We start from the raw sequence: 14,405 nt of genomic DNA, 5'->3' as shown, positions 1-14,405 counted from the left end.
ATGCTTGCATTACACACACATTGATCTTCTGAAGCTTACAAATGAGATTAGACCTTCACTGCACACTGCAGCTTGGCATACAACACCATTTCCAGACAAACCAAAGAGCACTGAGTACTGTTTTGCAGCTGTGAGACATCAGGAGTTGATTTATGCTGGTTGCAATTTAACTTTCAACCTTCAAACTAAGATCCCTTCCCATACACTTTAAATATTCTGCAGCGAAGATTTTTTACCCTCCAGTGGCCATTTCTCACGGAGTTGCCTTCAGGCACCTTCCTGCCATACCTGTGGGTACTTAAGCAGAGCCTAACTTTGCAAACCCTCCCTTGGGACAGATCCTGCAAAGGTGGTTCTGGTGATTCCCTTGCCAGGAGACAGGCACTTCCAAGGCTCGGTAACACCCTTGTTTTTCCCATGGAATCTGTGTGTGGAGGTCTATATGTAGCAACACTCAGTTCTTTACTCTGGTCTTGGCTTGTGCAAGCAGACTGATCAACAGTGTTTTATGTGTTAGTTGAACTCCTTGCACAAAAAGCCGAGTCCTTAAAAATAAAACAGAAGGAATGTTGTGGTACTGTATTACAGTATTTTAGCTCTCAAAAATGTTGCTGAGTTGTTTTAGGCTAATGTTCGAACATCACAGATGTTCCCTTTCTTAAAATGGAGGGAAAGATCAGAGCACCATTACTGGGAGCTGGGAATTTATTATCAGGTCTTTATTTTTTAAAAGAATGCAGAATCTCATTCTTTGGCAGACAATGTTTTTTCATTTGATGAGGATAAAAGCCAGCATGCAGTGTGGTTTCATTTGCTAGCCAAAAAACGTACCTGTACATTCAATTTTATTGTATTGCATACTAAAAGGAGGAAAAATTCCATGGCTTGAATTCACAGATGTGTTCTCCAATATTTAAAATTTGTGGCTTTGCTCGTGTGTTTATGTTACAATGTACCATTCTACATACTAACACTCAAATGATTCATCAAAAATCTGCGATAAAAGAATTGCAAAGAAACTGGAATGCTTTAAATACACCATCAGGTTCATGTACTTTCAGTTCTGCCAAGCTACTTTGCTACACACAAGTATAGAACATTTGAGATACTTGGACTTAGTTCTGCAACACCAACAAAATTCATGTGGAGGAGAAGTAAATTGAATAGAAACAAAAAACGGTACAATTTGTCATTGTCACTTGAAACTTAAGACTAAATTTTTTTTTTTTTTTTCCAGAATGCTGCATTTCCATAACAGTTGATTCTCTCTTTAGTGTGAAAGCACTGATACTTCACCTACATTGCAACATCACTCTGACTATTGAAGCTTTTATGCCTGGCCATCAAATACTGTATCTAGTAAAAATGCAGTGTATGGGGACCAAGTTGTTCCTCTCCTGGATAAAACTTCTACTTGGCAGCCACGGAACACTGGACAATATACTTCAATGTACTGACCTCACATCTCAGGTGAGTAAAACAATTCAGACCTCAGCTCACACCTCCAGATAGCTTGGGAGATGGAATAAATAACCCAGGAGCAACCTGCTCCAGTCTTACTGCTCAAGTATGACTTTCAGAGGATGCCCTATGCCGTGTCCAACCCTGCTCTGTTGGATGCAACTCCAATGTCCTACCCACAGCCGCTGTATCCAGGAGGGAAAACTAGTGTAAGCAAGAGGACTATGGCACCAGGAGGAAATGTGCAAGTTTTATTTTTAAAGAACATTGGATTGAAAAATAAAGAATCATATGGCTTACTGATATTTCAGGAGATAGTAGTGAATAAGTTAAAGATTTCATTCCAAAACAGATGTTGCTTCATTTATAGATAAGCTAATGTAGACATATATTTTCTTATTTTTGTAAGTGTTGAACAGCCACCTTTTTCCCCTCACAATGATCTCCAAGTTGGCACTTTCTACAAAGCTGTTGTGGACTAAAGGCTTACAAATAGTGATTTATTTTTTTTTTTAAAGAATACTCATCAGACCCAAATATAATTATTTAAATCAACTTCTTCCTGAGCAACTTAGAATTTGGAATGTGCTGAAAAGTTTCAATAAATAAGTCAAAGATTTACCATCTTATAACGTACCTTTTAAAAGTTAAGCAAATATATATTTAATGACTGAGAAATAGGCCACAGAACCAGGAATATTAGATGCTATGTGCCAGATAAATTTAAGAACTACCATTTGAGGAGAAGCCAGGTTGATTGTTACAAAAATACAACAATATTAAAACCTAGTGAGCAAATCACAAAGCAGCTTCTGTATTTAGATTATAAGTAGTGATGGCTGAAGATACCATTAAATAAACAAACAGATAGAAACAGACTTTACTGTAAGTGGCAGTGAACTCTCAGGAAGGGTGAATGTGTTTAGTGACTATATTCTATTAAAATGATGGCAGAAAAAGGATTCAAACAGAATTACAGAAACATGAGAATACTAGTTCTTTCCAAAATATAACAACTCCACAATGTGTAAACTAATCATTACTCTTTCAATGTAATTTCATAGAAACCACTTAAAATATACAATGCAGCAGATTCATATTGTAGCTAATATGTTAGTGACTATCTGTGCCATTTTCAGCTTTCTTTAATGTGCTCCTCCACAGTAGTGCATTGCTACCACCAGCCTGGGATGTTAATAATGATAACAGAATCTTCTTCCTAGTATTTTCTGTAAGTTAGCATCTTGTCTTAACTCTTTAATTTTCATTCTCTGTGTATAGGTAAAGACTGAGGGGTGAAGAAGATCGACCATAATTTCTATTGGCTCTCAGCAGGCTCATGGAAGAGGAAACCCTTGGAAAGCCCACATGAGCTGATCCCGAGTTTATATGCTTCATCCATCACAAAATAACTTTTGCTTGATGTAGCAAACTGAAGTATGACCTTGCAGATGGCAGCTGTGGAATAGGAACCAAATTTTTTCTGGTACATGTTTGAGAAAGGATATGAGATAGACAGAGGTGGATTGTCCTTATCCTGACAAGCAGCTGCAACATCTTGTACCTGCTTCTTTCCTGTCCTCTGGGGACAGGAATTTATTGCTCTTATTCTCTATTAGTCCAGCTTTCTCTAGTAACAATGGTGCATAAGAGGCCAAGGCCTCATCAAGACCCCAGACTCTCCCCTATTCTGTTGTGTAGCAGAAGGCCAAAGAGCTGTGCCCAGGGCTGCCTGTGGGTCTGTCACTACTGCACCTCCAGGCTGCAGGCTGGCCAACAGCCAGCACACCAACACATCACAGGGAATCCCACTCCAGGGACACCCACCTGAACAACAGCAGCACCTCACATAATGGTGCTACTTCTCTTTCACCAGCTTCCACCGATCCCTTTTCTAGTGGTGGCAGATAATATTTGTAGTGATTAACAAGGACAACTTTCACAGTGACTCTCTTAATAACCTATCACTGAATCAGCTTTGGTTTCAGAGAGGACATCTTCTTGTACTTCTTTGATTCTGAACTATTTCAACTAGAGAAGCTGTGTATGTTCATATTTTTAAATTTTCCTTCTAGCCAAGCTAAAAGCAGGAGTTTGGTGTTTGTGCTGGTGGGGAAGCTGTGCTCAGATTCAAATGTGAACAATTAAATTCTGCATTTGCAGAAATACAGGTCGTGCTTAATAGGAGCTCCAGATCACCTAAGCTTTTTAATGAGTAGCTTTTTCCACCTCTCTTTGGATTTGTGACCCAAAAGAATAATAAAAATCTCAAATACCATTCTTGAACATAAACCCCATATGTTACACCTTTGCCTTTAGAGTCTAATGTTAGAGTCTAACATGCTCAACTGCTGAAATAAAGCTCTGCCTGGCACTTTAAATGTGTTGCCATTCACTGACCTGGTAATTTTTCCCACTCTATGAACTTGAAGGTTTTACCAAAAATATCTGGTTCCTGTAGCTTGCCTTACACTCATTAGTACTGATTTGACAGAACAGCAACCTTGCTCCTCCGGCACAGGTAATTCAAAGAGCTGTTACTTAGCCTCCTTCTGAGCCTGCTATCCTTGGATTGAAGACAAAGCAATGGCTCTGACCATACCACTGGGATATCAGTGTGCTTTGGACAGAAAGAGGCACTCCTCCCAAATGGCTCACTGTTTGTAGTTAATTTGCTGGTAGTTCATGCCACAGTGTTATGCCATGAAGACTTTTTTTCTGGTCAAAGAGAGAGACAAGAATCTGTAAGGTTTGCTTTTCAAGAATGCCTAATCTATTCTTTTGTATTTTGCAGTTCATGAAGGACTTCTGTGTATTCCAAAAGTTATTTTGTGACAGATGGTAGGTACTTCTCTCTATGCTATAGCAAGGATGCTATAGAGCCAACACTGTATAATGAATCAAACCTGCAAAATCAGGTATCTCCCAATGCTCCAGCATGTGGGAATGGTCTCTTCTGTTCCATTTCAAATCCGCTGCGTATTAACTCAGTTCCTTAAGGAATTACTTTTAATAATAATTAAAAAAAATCTTAAGAAAGCTGGAGGGATCACCAGAGGAGAAAGGATAGCTCTTCCATCCATCACCTTTTATAGATATCCTCTAGCCACTTTTCATCATCTTCTTCCTCATCATTTATTGGTTCTTCTGTTTCCAAGGGAGAAGGAATGAAGAACTCAGGTCTGGGACTTGGTTTCCTGATATGAGACTTCAGTCCAAACTTGCGCTTTAGCAGGTGGAATTGTTCTTTGACATAATAATAAAACTCATATTCATATCTCATGCGTTGATAGAGGATCTGTATTGCTTCTGGAGAGGGGACGGTCTTTTTCACGGTCACAGTCAGATTGCCAAGTTTCCTATGTTCTGTAAAGAAAGAACAACAAGTAATATGGTGGGTGCTGACTACTGAGACCAGATGTAAACTTTTTAATTTAAACATTAAGGCATGGCCCTGCTACATTACCAATACAAATGAGTTCAAGTTGTCTCTAACAATGGATTTACTTTTAATAAGATAAGAAAAAAGACAGATGTTTGAAGTCAGACTTGCATGTTAAAATATGGCTAGTTCATACATGTCTTGTCTGCAGTCACTAAAGACCCCAATTGTCAACAGTTATCTGAAAATGCAAATCATGTCATATGAACTATGAGCATGAGCTACACGTAGAGAAACCCACCATCTTGCCTAGCTTTGGAAATTTGACATCAAGCATGCCACTGAGCTTAACTAAACAATTATTTCCTATGTGGCACATGGTGACCTGTCTCAGTTGTGCTTTATTATAGTTCAAATCTAAACAGATACTGGTCAGCCTGAATCCATCTCAGGGTAGCACTGAAGGATTGTTGGCATCACCAAATGACACCTTAGGATCAACTGTGCCTGTTAACTTTCTCATCCTGTTATACCTGTTAATAGAACTAGACTCATCTTCCGGTCATGCCCTGGAAGATTTCACTACTTTTTTGCTCACCTGACAACTTTTGCTTTGGTAAACTGAAATACAAACCTTTTATTGTTGATAAAGAATTAGAGTTACTAACAAAAATACTGAATTGTCTCTTTGCCTTCTCTCTCAATAGATGAGTCTATCACTGGAGATACATGTATTTGAATGAGGTGTAAAGCAAACTCTGAAGGCAATAATTATGCTCTTTTCTAGATGGCAATTGGCTGCCAGAGCATCCTAAGTATTTTCATCCTAAGTATATAACATGGGAACCTAATTCTTATTATAACAACAGTTCTTCAAGTCAGAAGTATTCAAAAGGGTCAGGCTATGAAGGACAGCAAAGAAAAAGCTTATGTGGAGGAAGCAAGCACCAAAGAACATTTGATGTTTCCAACTGGGTTCCAGTGGCAGCAACTTCCAGAGGGAGTCCCTGAATCAAAATTTTACCATGGGCAGAGTTTGCTCATGTGAGCAGAACAAATGGAGGCCTTCTGAAGCACCTGCCAGCAAAGCTTAACAAATGCTTAGCATCTCTACAGAGAAACAGATTTTCGCAATTGCCTACACATAAAACTAAGAGAGGCAATGCTGGTTCCTAGCAGGAAAAGTAAGTTGTTCTTGGGGTCCCATAAGCTATATGTTTATCCAAGAGAAATAATCAAGAATAGGTTTTTAGGGAAGAGAGGAACTTTAAACAAAGACAAACCCTTTTACCCCAAGGTAATAAATTACTAAGAAGTCCATCTAGCAAGCACAACAGCAATGATTTTATAGGAAAAAGTTGGTACAAGATTTTGAATCTTGAAAAGTACAACAGATGGGCAGAGCACAGCATTGAACGTGAACTGCTTTCTTTAAATTTTAAAAGATTAATATTCATATAGCTTAAGGTATCCACACTTGTAAAAAAATTCAATTTTCAGTTGGTGAACACACATTTTCTTCCTTTAGAGTAAAAGAATTAGAGAAAAACAACTCAGAACATTTTAATAATACTACATGAGACAAGTGCTGCTGGGGTGGACATTCTTGTAATCACTGGACTTCATTGTGTCACACCCATCTGGTGCAGAAGAAAAAAGTTATATCTGAAATAGTTTTTCTTATCAACTGCAGCAGAGTAAGTTGAAATGCAGGAAGAATGATACAAAGAGAAGATATGTTGACTAGCCTACCCAATGCAACACTGCTCTAAATCACAAAAAAATATTTAAAGCATTAATTCTATTTTGCCTCTATACTTTTAATTCCTTCTCAAAAGGAAGAATAGTTTTTATTAGTTGGTAACTGTTAAAACATACTACTGTGTAATTAAATTGAACTTTTACACCAAACTTAGTAGTTCCTTACACTGAAATCTCTCTCTGTAAGTAATTAAGCAACTGAATACACAGAGTTCTCTGTTCTTTAATTACAGTAATGTACAGTGAAATATGCTCTATATTTACTGACTGCTTATCAATTTGCTTCGTTTTATTTAGATAGTAATGAAATTATTAAAATATACAAAAAAAGCAGGAAGAGAGATGCAATATTTAATGTGCTATTTAGCTAAGAAAATGTGTAGAGGAAGGATCAGGAAATGCTTGCATTTCCAACAGACATTGGCATAGGAAGACAGACCTGTGGTTAGTAAATAGTGTGAAGTATTTTTGGTGGAAATATCTGGGTTCCCCAAGAGCTTATTCTCTTCTGCACCACATTCACACATAGACTGGAACAGACAAACAAGTATCTCATCTTGCTAAGTTTTTAGTCAATTTGTTCAAGTTACCTTCAAATTGCCATTGATGGGTATGAGATGACTACATTCCAGAAAGGCCAATGTACTCAGTCTGTCCTTGGGTGAGAAAACTTTCTTATGATTATTGAGCACTTCAAGACATTCCTCTTTATTGTTCTTAACTGATTGCTGCTGCCAGCTTTGCAGTCTGGTTTTCTTTACAAATTCAGCAGCAAATATACCCTACTAAATATTGCATTTATTAGCTTAAGCCTTTATACTGCCTGCCAACTTTGTTTTTATTTTACGTAAGTTATTTCTGCTACAGAAAACTCCATTTAGCTCACTGGAAAAAGCTCTTTACTTATACGGTCCCTCCAGGACTGTAAGTGGGGAAAGCCACTTTCACAGCTCCAGCCCCCTTCGGTGGCTGCTCTCCCAGCAGAGAGAGGCACTTGTGCTAAGCCCAGGAGTGCTGCCAAAGATGACAAGGTGAAAAGTACGAGACTGTTTTCTTCAGGGGCAGTCTGTGGGGGCAGGAGCAGCCAAAGGCAATGTCCTGCTGGTGCTCCAGCTGCCACCCTCGCAGCACAATACACTCCTCCTCTGAATTTGCTGTTGCAGTGGCACAGGGGTTTCAGTTTGTGCCCAATTCTCTGCTCTGTGCACACACCTACGACTACAGAAGTACACATCTGAACAGACAGAAACAGCCACACTCTGGAAGGCTGTAGGGGCTGTGTAAATCTTCTGGCTCCTGTTTGTTTGCCTCGCAGCAAACACCATCGGAACTGCGAAGCACGAAGAGCTGTGAGGTATGGGTTGCTGGATGGCGTGGGTTGGGCCTGTGCCTGGCAGCAAGCTCGGCCTTTTGATAAAACAAGTGAACTCTGCTATTTTGTACTTGAACTTTATTTAGACTACGTTTTAATCCTAAATACTCTTAAAAGGCTCTCTAATACAAATATGGATCAAATCACAAAACTGCCCCTTGAAGTCAACTCAACCACCTCATCATAGAAGCAAAATGGAAAATTAGGTAGATCTGGCTTAAAGCCAAAATACCAATCTGCATATGCTACATAAACCCAGCTGCCCCACCAAAGGACCCCCATTTTATGACCTTTGAGACAGCTAGCCAGATGCAGGGCAACAAACTATACCATTTACTTCTTAGGTTTATTTTTTTAAAAATGTGTTTGCTTTGGCATTATTTTAAGAAATGTACTACAGTAATGTACTACACAGTAACACACCTCCCAGTGCAGCCTGCTCATACCTTAAATTAAGACTAAACTGGTATGCAGATAGGAATGAAGAAAATTAAATTCTTTTGGGTTACCAGTTGATGAGTGTTTACTGTTACTTTCCACACTCTCACTTTTTTTTTTTTTAAACTAATAAATGGACATTACTCACTGCAGCAGTCCAAACCATAGGGAAAAGTGAGTTTTATGACTTGCGGCTCCAAAAACTCTGAATTGCCATATTTAGACAAAATGATCCTAAAGGCATTCTCCACCTCAAAAGAAAAGTTTAGAATGATGTGCTCTCCAGTGTCCTGCTGTTTTGGGGGGTGCCACGCAGAGGCTGCTCCTCAGCGCCACTCCTGGATGAAGCCACATACCTGCTTCTCCGGAGTTTTAAATGGAAATAAATATATGTCACTGTGGTTAGATGTGACATATGAAGGGGTGAGGGTCTCTGCTTGATCTGCCTCTCATTGCTGTGGTGCCATCCAGGGCTCTGATGGCTACACTAGAAATGATCTCCCCTGGAATCTTCAACTGCAGCCTAGCAAAAAAATTTCTGGCACAATTGATTTGCTTCACAATCTTGAAATTTTTAGCCTGGCTCTTGCAGGATTTCTGGAAAAGGACAGTTCGGGGAGAATGGATCAGGCAGCCATGTACTGGGCTTGCATATCTTTCTACTGGCCACTGGGCTACTACTGCTCAGGAGTCTCAGCCCAGGGCAGGTCCCTGGATCTGAGCCAGAAGAAGGATGGTGTGCTGCAGCCACACTACACGATGGAGCACCTTGCTTAGGCTCACGTTTGTTAATGGAAAGCAGGGATGGTGGAGAAAATCTGACAGAGACACTAACCAGGCAGAAATATATTAAAAATCAAAACTGATGGAAAAAAAAAGTAGCAGTTTGTTCCACAGTATCTACCAACTTCATCTGAAATATCATGAATCCTAGTTATTAACCTCTTTACCACTAGTTTACTCAGTTTATTCACACCAACAAAATATGGTGCAAGTTTTAACAACATGTAGATAAAGATTAGACCCTCACATGCTTACTGGGGACAGTTATGCCAGGCTCACAGCAATGTTTGCTTGTTTTTAGCCCTTCTGTCCTGAATTATTGTGGTGCTTTGCTGACACAGTACAACTCCTAACTCAAGGGGATTAGGAGAACTCTCGCACACTGGCACACAGCCATTTCCTATCTCCTAAAGGTCACGTATGGATCTCTCTGAAAGGGCAGAGCTCTGGAAGTCACGGAAACTCACAGAACTTCAGGGATCTGCAATCCTAGGAAATGGAATATCCTATTATTTATCAAACAAGGCTCTTGGGAGCAAATACACTAGCCTGTAATTGCCCTGGATACTGTAAAATGATGGAAGTAGGCGAGACAGCAATGTCCTTTCTTCTTCCTTACCACTACCATGAATAAAAAAACTGGAGGAAAGAATAGTCTCCCTGTTAACTTTATAGAATTTCATTATTTACATTAACATAGAAAAATGCAGAAAGCTCTGATAATGACAAGATGGCACAGAAAAATGGAGGGATGTCAAAACAGAGATTAGCCTGGAAGAGCTCAAAGAGATAATCTGAAAGACACGTAATCAAACAACTACTGATGTTCAAGGATGTAAACACCAAGGAGGCATGATATAATATCACAGCAAGGAAGCAAGAGGAAGAAAAAAGAAAATAAAAGTCGGTGGTAAGTGATAAATATAAGGAATACCTTGGGATGATAAGGCCACAAATAGTAAACATCTTCCTATACCATGCAAGTAACAAAGTAACATATATTTGAAAAATATTGCAGAGGTCAGCACTGCACTAGTCTGGCTGTCAACTCATCCGTGCAACAGCAATATGAATTCAACAGTGCTTTTACATACTACTTGAGCTGCTAAAGGCATTATATCACTGTTATGAAACATTTGCCATACAACACACTCAGCAATGCAAATATAAAACTTTCTCCAGCTACTACTCTCTGAAGTTTCTTCTCCAACCAGTAAGTATTATAACAAAATCTCTAAATCCTCCTCATGGAAATGTCACAGTGCTATGCCTTTGCTCCTACCAGTTCAGAGCTGTGGATCCAACAGCATGGATTTCCAGCTGCATGGGACACTTCAGCCAAACCTCCTGTACCACACACTGTCTCTGATGCAGTTCTCAGCCTGGAAATGTGCTGTATCTCACACAAGATCAGATAAAAAATCTCAGCAGGATCTTCTAAATGACTCCTTTATTTGGTGCATTTTAATGTTGCATTCCCAGTTCAGGTAGATTAACACAGAAGAAAAAGGAAAGTTGAAAAATAACCCACACTGGTAGAATGAACAGGCAGATTCTTATGAGAATGTGGTCAGGTACTTTTATGGCCATTAAAGAACTTTTAAGTTGAACTAGACAGAGTTGGAGGTGCCAAAACCAAAGTCATCTGCAGAGGAAATGCCAGGATTGTCTAGTTTGAGTTGCCGAAAGAACTGCTATGGTTGCAGCTCATACGCTGCAATTTCTAATGTATCTTTTGCAGCTGTTTAAGAGTTATTGAATGAATCCAGTCAAATCTGGATCTGACAAAACCACAATTTAAAAATAGGTCCTTACAGATGGCTTGTGAACAGTACTGCATAGTAGGTTAATCAGATACTAACATTATCACTTTTTTACAGACAGAAGAGAGAGTTGCAATGACTGAGACAAATTTCAGCAGTGCTTACGAGCAGGAAAAGCTTCACCACAGCTATGCAATGCAGAAAGCCTGCAGAAATACAGCCCAGGACTTGAGAATCTAGAGCAGGCATCTAGCCTTTGTTTTTCAAGTCATGGTAGGCTGCTATCTGTGATTTTTGTCCACAAAACAGAAATCATGAAGAGGCGCGCTGTGCAAGCTGAGATGTCCAAGAGGGATGGAGAGAGGTGGAGGTATCTTTATTTCCATATATAGTATTGGTAACAGAAAAACTGGCATATAGCATCCAGTTTTGTAACCACATCCTAAATCAGAAAAAGTATGAAAACAGCCTCAGAATGAACACTGGGGTTGAAAGGGACACTTTGGAGAATGGTAATAAATTTGTTCTGGTCAGCTTACCTAAAAAAGACAATTGAGAGGTGACTTGTTTATAGCATCTGCATATTTTCATGGTGAGAAAACCACAGGTACTGAAGGGTTGGAAGCAGGAACTAGACCAATATGGACTGGAAGTATGGCACTGCTTTCTTGAAGTGGTGAAGGTGCTGAATTGTTAGTACAAAATGAACACAATTGATTTGCTATCACTTGATAATCCTGCATCAATGATAGATAACTTAATGAACTCCAGATACTGTCTCTATGCAGAAGAGAGACTGTGTGGCCTGTAGCACACAGGAAGCCAAGCTCAATGACCTAATGATCCATTTAAGTCTTTCACAGATTCAAGTTTCGAACATCTTGCTTGTGTCAGCTTCCAAGTCAGAAGCACCACATGCAAAAGCCTTCTTGTCACTGCATTTCAGATACCTTAGTGTGAATGTCTTTTTGGGAGATGTCTGAACACCCAATTTGCTATGTTTTCCACTTCTTGACTGTTCAAACCTAATGGTCACCACTCTGTAGTATCAGGCCTTGCAGGAATGGGAAATAATCCTATATTTTTTCAAAAAAATGTTGAGACTATAGACTTAAAAACTGTTGATTCTAAATGCAGCCTCTTATACTCTTAGCATCTTAGACTTAAGCTTAAATCTTCCAAGAGTATACATATGACTGCTTATTTCTTTATATAACTACTGAAAAGAAAAATTAATGCAAATATACTAACTGGGATACAAGTAATGTCTAGTAATAAAACTTATGCACTGCCAAGCTAAAATCACAACTTATAGGAGATGCAGGACTGGAAGATGGATGTTACAGTATGAAGGCTGCTATTAAAATGGGGGGAAATAGGTACTATTGGTTCTTTTCTCTCTTGTAAGAAAGTTGCTTGTTCCAAGAAGATTTTCTCCAACTGTGTCTGCACACACACAACTGAAAGCCTCAAAATGGTTTAATTTCTTATTATTTCAAGTTACAGGCGGTCAAGAGAAAATTGTCTCTTTTGCCCTTAGGTTCTTTTGTGTATAATGGGTGACTGAAGGCAGCCAGGGGCCGAGTCACTGCTGAAGAAGGAAGAATGCTACCAGAGCAGAAACAACACACTGTTCCTTTCAAGTTCACCCCCTCCTGGCCCACATCCCAACTACCTTGGCCAGCTGCCAGGAGATCGGGACAAAGGCTTCCTCCTCTGGCCAAAACTGAGGAAAAGGGTCTGTTGTTTAACACAGGCAGACTTGTTTCAGCAAGAGAAAAAAAAAAAATAAAAAGAAGGGGAATTATATTAACTAGAAGCCCTGGGAGAGGAGAGTAATCTCATAGTGTGGCTAATGCAATTCTCACCCTGTGCTTTTCCTGGAGAGGGAACATCTTGATTTTCTCCTGTTCAGTCTAGAAAGTAAAGTATAATGTCCCAACAGGGCTAAGGCCTAAGGCTGCCAGGGTCTTCATGTCCCCTGAGGTCACTATGAACCAGAAACAAGAATCCATCTTGCCTCCTTCCACTCTGCCCTCCATGCCTGTACTATTAGGCTCACATGAAGAGCAAGTGTCCTCACTCACAAAAAGACAGTAATTCCTATGCCCCTAGGAGACCTCCAAGAGTCTGACAGATAGATAAGCCAAACATTTAGCTATATCAGGACTTCACAGTGACCAAAGCTCCTGCTGGATTTCCACAAATACAACCCAAGGCAAGGTGAATTTATGCTTGTGTTTTTCACTGCCTGTTACAGAGCCTGCAGCCATGTCTGCAATGAGAAACCTGGAACATTTGGGATTTGCTATGATTTGAGAGTTTGAGTCTCTCCTGGAAATCTTGGAGGCAGATGCTGTTGCAGAAATTACGGCGACACACTGGCTCTTCATGCCAACCTCAGCACTTCTTTAGCAGCGCAGCTACAGGTGAGGGATGGGGGCTTGCGAAAAGCAGAAATTCCCTGGGTCCGGTGTGACCTGCTTGGTCCCAAGTGCCAAAGCACTCCCTCAGAGGCTGTATCACAGGATGCAGTGTCTCAGCAACCTGTGACAGGACACTTCCCCTGGCAATTTCTTATATGTATGATAGCTTTTGGAAGCAGGCCCCAGTATGATCTTAATCTGTTTGGGCTACTATAAATTAATACAAAACATTTTTAGGTGCTTAGAAGCTGTTCAAACACCATCAAGATTTACATATGCACGTACTTGCTCTATATTCTAAGCAATATATTTTCTTACAGAAGGAGTGTGAAAACAGCATTTCTGATATACCTACAAGACTAAGATCTTGGTAAAGGCTTCCCTGTGCATTCCATTCATCTGTGCCATGCATCTGTACTACTGCAAAGACAGCTGACTCTGTAGTAACTCTCACCTGTCTTCTGGGACTGACACAATCAGCTCCAGCACACCTTTAGCATTCTTGCTTGTGCATCAGCACCAAGAACAATCCATTAAGGGAACAGAGCTTGCTCAATGATCTTTTTTTAATTCAACTCCCATTTAACATTAATGCACAGGCAGGGAAGAGATACATGGGTGCATCATTTTGCCATCTATCACCTCGTCTACAGGAAGTATATTCACAGTAGCCTTAACTCTATTGCTTGTTAAAGGACTTAGATGAACACTCTGAAAGCACATATGAATCAGAATGAGAGACTTATGGGGCATGAAAAGCCATTGCTCCTGCACTTAATCCTGTAAATTGTCTTATGTCTGCAGTATTTCAACCAGTAGTTTCATGCCAGTGTTAGAGAGACTGGCTAGTATCAAAGCTTCCAGGAGAGTCTGCACATTAGTTTAAAGACAATACTAGACCTAACATAATGACTACTGTGCTTCAAAGTTATACTGCACAAACCTTTCCCTTGTGATTAACAAAACAGGAGATAAAATGATCTGCTGTCTTTTTCCATTTCAGTATTTACGGGAACTCG

General features: G+C 39.8%; 1 protein-coding gene across 3 annotated transcripts in view; it reads right to left on the bottom strand.

Moving 5' to 3' along the window:
- Nucleotides 1-1,698: 1,698 nt before the first annotated feature.
- The window catches only part of UST (uronyl 2-sulfotransferase), a 149,520-nt gene continuing 136,813 nt past the window's right edge, over nucleotides 1,699-14,405 (bottom strand). For all 3 annotated transcript variants that reach the window (XM_072927066.1, XM_030268195.4, XM_072927067.1), the window contains one exon: nucleotides 1,699-4,827. In XM_072927066.1, the coding sequence (XP_072783167.1) occupies nucleotides 4,544-4,827 (284 nt within the window). In that variant the 3' untranslated portion in view covers nucleotides 1,699-4,543. The remainder of the gene's footprint in view (nucleotides 4,828-14,405) is intronic.

Source organism: Taeniopygia guttata, chromosome 3, assembly GCF_048771995.1.
Source record: "Taeniopygia guttata chromosome 3, bTaeGut7.mat, whole genome shotgun sequence".
Classification (NCBI taxonomy): Eukaryota; Metazoa; Chordata; class Aves; order Passeriformes; family Estrildidae; genus Taeniopygia; species Taeniopygia guttata.
This window is presented reverse-complemented; position numbering and strand designations above follow the sequence as displayed.